Source organism: Lycium barbarum, chromosome 3 (genome assembly GCF_019175385.1).
Source record: "Lycium barbarum isolate Lr01 chromosome 3, ASM1917538v2, whole genome shotgun sequence".
NCBI classification, from domain to species: Eukaryota; Viridiplantae; Streptophyta; class Magnoliopsida; order Solanales; family Solanaceae; genus Lycium; species Lycium barbarum.
The window spans coordinates 90,281,407-90,285,745 of NC_083339.1; the positions used below are offsets into that span (position 1 = coordinate 90,281,407).

The following is a 4,339-nucleotide window of genomic DNA, read 5'->3' on the forward strand; positions in this document are numbered from 1 at the left end:
AAGGTAAATCTGAAAAAATAAGATTAATTATTTCTTGATTTGGTAAGTGAATATTTTTTTTGTTAAAAGAAAATAAAAATTTAGTGGACACTCTTTTTGATTCGGAGGGAGTATTGACAAGTCCATTTAGAAAATACATAAATTATGATTTTTTTGGAAAGGAAAAAAAAAATTACTATGAAACAAAGTGAAACGTCGGGAGAAGCAAACCATATGTTACTGTCTTTTCCCCTCTGATTGGAATTAAAACAAACGGTTGCTGAAGCAAGAAAGAAAAAGGAATAGAAATAAAGCATGAAACATGTCCTCGACACAAAAAGCGAGAAGAAAAAGCCCTGTTCTTCCTTGTTGATGTGTTTTTCAAGAGAGAAATAAATAACGGACTAACAAATGAAAAAGCGCTCAAATCTATTTTTCAATTGTTTGGCATTACAAAACTCTAGCTAAGACCAACTAGTTAATTAATTAATGAGACAGTAGGTTCTTTTGATGAGATTCATTCAGTCTTGGATTGGAAGAGGTGTGGATCTGTCTGATAGAACACAATCTCCCCAGAATCGCTAACATAATGATCCTGCTTCATGCTCCTTGTTATATCCTTAACCAAGTGAAATGGAATGGCCCCTGATTGCTTTGGCTCTCTGTAATACTTCCCAAGTACTACTTTTGCTGCTTTTGTCTGCAACATGGAGTAGCATATTTTCCAGTCAGAATAAACTACTAGTACAAAATATTCATTTTAAGAAGTAGAATAATGTGAAATTCAAGAAATCTATACCGCTTCTCTCAAGTGATAATGTGGTATTTGAGGAAATAGATGGTGAATAACATGTGTTCCAATGTCATGATGTATGTTATTGAACAATCCGTAGTCCCTATCAACTGTTGTTAGTCCCCCTCTTAGATAACTCCATTCCTGTTCAATCAATTTTTTTTCACACAATTTAACATATTGAATTTTCAATTAAATATGGAAAAGTACTAAGGATATTTATGTGTGTCACAGACCTTGCCACGGTACCAAGGAAGCTTCTTCTCATAGCCATGGTGATGCAAGTAAGTAACAAAGTCCAACCACATTACGAAAATCTGAAAACAATAAGATGCCATAAATCCTGTGTGGCTTATATTAAAAAGCATTATGTTTGAGATTCAGGGGAATGACTGACTGACCAAATAAGGAACGCCGTAAATGTTGAAGATTTGGAGAGTACCAAAGACGGTGCATAGGTAAAGGAGGAGAGTTGCCATGATAGTCCAGCATACAGTTGATGTTATAATATATTTTCTCTCATGGGGTTGAAACAAGTCGCTGTATGGGTTGAAATGAGAACCAGATTTTCCTGGACTTCTCTTCATCAAGTACATTGGATATGCTAACAACGGAAATGGGATTTTGTATCTTAGAATCTTTGTTGAATAACCCACTTTCTTGTATAGCTTTTCCGGCATCTGTACCAAAACACATCACAATTAATGCTAATAAATAGTGATAGTTCAGTTACGAAAAGAGTACAGCTCATAGTTGGAGTTTGAAACTCGCCAAAAAGTAATAATTCAGATGTATTTTTGAACATCAACTGTATTAAAAACCAGTAATATTACCGGCACCCAAGACTCATCAGTCTCCACATTTCCATGGTTCTGATGGTGAGTTTTGTGGCTGATTCTCCTGTAATTGCAAACATCCATACATTAACTCATAAAAGTAAAAAAGATACTCCATCCTTCCTACAATAAATGTCACCTTAGCCAAAAACACGCATATTAAAAACCAATAATGCAATACAATGTATACTAAATTACCTTATCTAATAAAAATAAATTACTTTTTTCTTTTGACATTGGGAATCCAACAATACCAAATTAATATGTGATTTTTTCAATCATCATTTAGATGTTACTTTAACTTATTTTTTTTTATCTAAGGATAGAGTTGGAAAAAACTAGTCAATTTATCTTGGTTTCCTAAGTTGACACTTATTATAAAGATAATTTTTTTTTACTAACGTGACACTTATTATGAGACGGAGGGAGTACTAACTAGTGTAAAAGAGAGACATAATGTTTAGGCACCAACCATCCATGGTAGGGTACCAGAATAGCAGAATGTAGCATGTGACCAACCACATTATTTAGCAACTGGCTGTCTGAAAAGCTGTCATGCCCACTGCAAAAGAAAAAAGTAGCAACTTTAATTTATTCGAATCTGAAAAAAGAACAATGTCAATCAAGAAAGAAAGGAAGGAAGGAATAATACCAATCATGTCCAAGAACAAAGATTGCCCAAAACATGGTGCCTTGGATAGCCCAATAAATTGGGTAAAATAACCAATTATCCAAGTAAATTGCAATTCCAATGAATGCAGCAACCAATATTAGGTCCCTGAATACATAACTCAAGGACCTGAATGGATCCTTAACCCAACAATGCTTAGGAATTGCATTTCGTATCTCAGCCAGCCTAAATGGAGGAGGGGCACTGGGATCGAATTCAAACTCAATCTCGTTCTCATTGCTGCTCTTATAATCAATCTCACTTATTCCCAGAGACCCCATTTAAATTAATGCTCTCGTCGCGTCCAGAGTCTTCAACTCTGAACCTGTTTTGGGTTTGAGAGAGAGAAAAAAAAAAGGCAATGTTAACTCCAGATTTATAGTGCCACAAGAATAATTCAATTATTCGGATATTTTACACCGTCCATGTAAAAAAGAAAATATCCGTTTCCCTCGGTTAAACAATGGCATGTGAAACGAATCTTGAAAAGAAAAGGTCATTTATCAGGGTATAAATAAAAACATTGCCCACAGAAAGCACATTATGATATACTACTCCCTCTACGTCCTCTGTCCTAATTTATTTGATATTTTTTAATTTTTTTAGAGTTAAATAAATTATTTTTTGATAATAATATTTTTACATGTATTTAAATATTTTAAATTATTAATTATGGTGACTTATAGTGTTTTTTACGTAGTTTTTAAAAATATAAATTTTATTTCAAAAAATTTAAAAAATTTATATTCAAACACATAGTCAAAATTAAGAAGTTTGACTCTTGAAAAACGAAAAATATCAAACAAATTGGGACGGAGGGATTAATATTTTGGGTTACACCAACGGCTATTCTTTTTTTACTTCTTAGTGCCCACCACATGCAGAGTAATTACCCCATTTCCCTATCTCAGAAAACAACAGGAACAAGAAGAAATAATAAATGGTTAAAATATTGTATCAACGGCAGATTATTAGAAAATTGTTTTTTTCCCTTTTCTCGAGATTTGTTCCAAAAACAAGAACAAAGATCCAAAAATGGTATTTCAGATTTTCAGAAGCTAAGTTCAACCCCCCACGAAAAAGAAAAACAAAAATGTATAGGACCAAACAATTTCTTGAATTGATTAAAACTAGTTCAAAGGAGATGTAGATGAATAAGACATGAAGATGTCATTTACCTTTTGACAGCTCTCCGTATTCCTCTACACTGCGCCTCTCGTTCAGTTTCCTTAAATGCTGGCTAAAAGTCTAAAAGTATATATAGAAAAATGAAAGTAACCAAGCCTAAAAGTATATATAGGAAAAAGAAACTAACCCCGGGGAATATGGGGAGATATGGAGGTGAATGGTCACGGTCAAAAAAAAAAAAAAACTTTATTTGAAATCCAACCTGTTAGGAGAACTCAAAAATATAAAAGTACCCAAAATCGTAATTCAAAGACATAATTGATGTGAAATATGTCAGATAACACAACGTAAGTTTGAAATCAAGGTGCCGAATTGCCCCCCAAAAAAACAAACCTAAGGGTTACTTGTCATGAGATACTAAAATGAAAATTAATACAATCAGTCTGAAAGATAGAACAAAATATTACAGGTAAGGAAAGAGTATATAGTGCTGCAAACTAGTTAAGCAGCTCACCAGAATCTCCAAAGTCAGCTCCTAAGCCTGTTCTCGAGCTCCATCGGTGCAAGGATTGTACAAAAAGTACAGCAAATGTAGCATGAATACAAAAAAGCAATACGTAGCCAATAATTATCCTTGATCGCCCCCCAATAAGTTAGTGGCGGGGTTGGCTTCAAAATACTTAATTAATGTGTGCTGATAGTGTATAGTCTTGACATATGTCATGAGTAATCAACATGAGGAGAATAAACATAAACACCATAAAAGTTTTTGCACATATACCATATGTTACGACCTGTTTTTGAACTTGATAAACGCATCTATAACTTGGCTAGTGGCGAAGCCAGAATTTCCGCCGAGGGAATTCAAAATATAAAAGAGTAAACATATGAAAAAGCCTAAGGGGGTTCAACATCTACTATATATACATAAAA

At 33.7% G+C, this 4,339-nt stretch overlaps 1 protein-coding gene across 1 annotated transcript; it reads right to left on the reverse strand.

Moving 5' to 3' along the window:
- Nucleotides 1-201: 201 nt before the first annotated feature.
- On the reverse strand, nucleotides 202-4,133 carry LOC132631607 (omega-3 fatty acid desaturase, endoplasmic reticulum). The gene is made up of 9 exons (XM_060347233.1): nucleotides 3,921-4,133; nucleotides 3,457-3,526; nucleotides 2,261-2,603; nucleotides 2,081-2,170; nucleotides 1,606-1,672; nucleotides 1,174-1,452; nucleotides 1,009-1,089; nucleotides 779-916; nucleotides 202-679 (listed from the first exon to the last, which is right to left on the reverse strand). The coding sequence occupies exons 3-9, from the start codon at nucleotides 2,557-2,559 to the stop codon at nucleotides 497-499; spliced, it is 1,137 nt and encodes a 378-aa protein (XP_060203216.1). The 5' UTR covers nucleotides 2,560-2,603; nucleotides 3,457-3,526; nucleotides 3,921-4,133; the 3' UTR covers nucleotides 202-496.
- Between the last annotated feature and the right edge of the window lie 206 nt (nucleotides 4,134-4,339).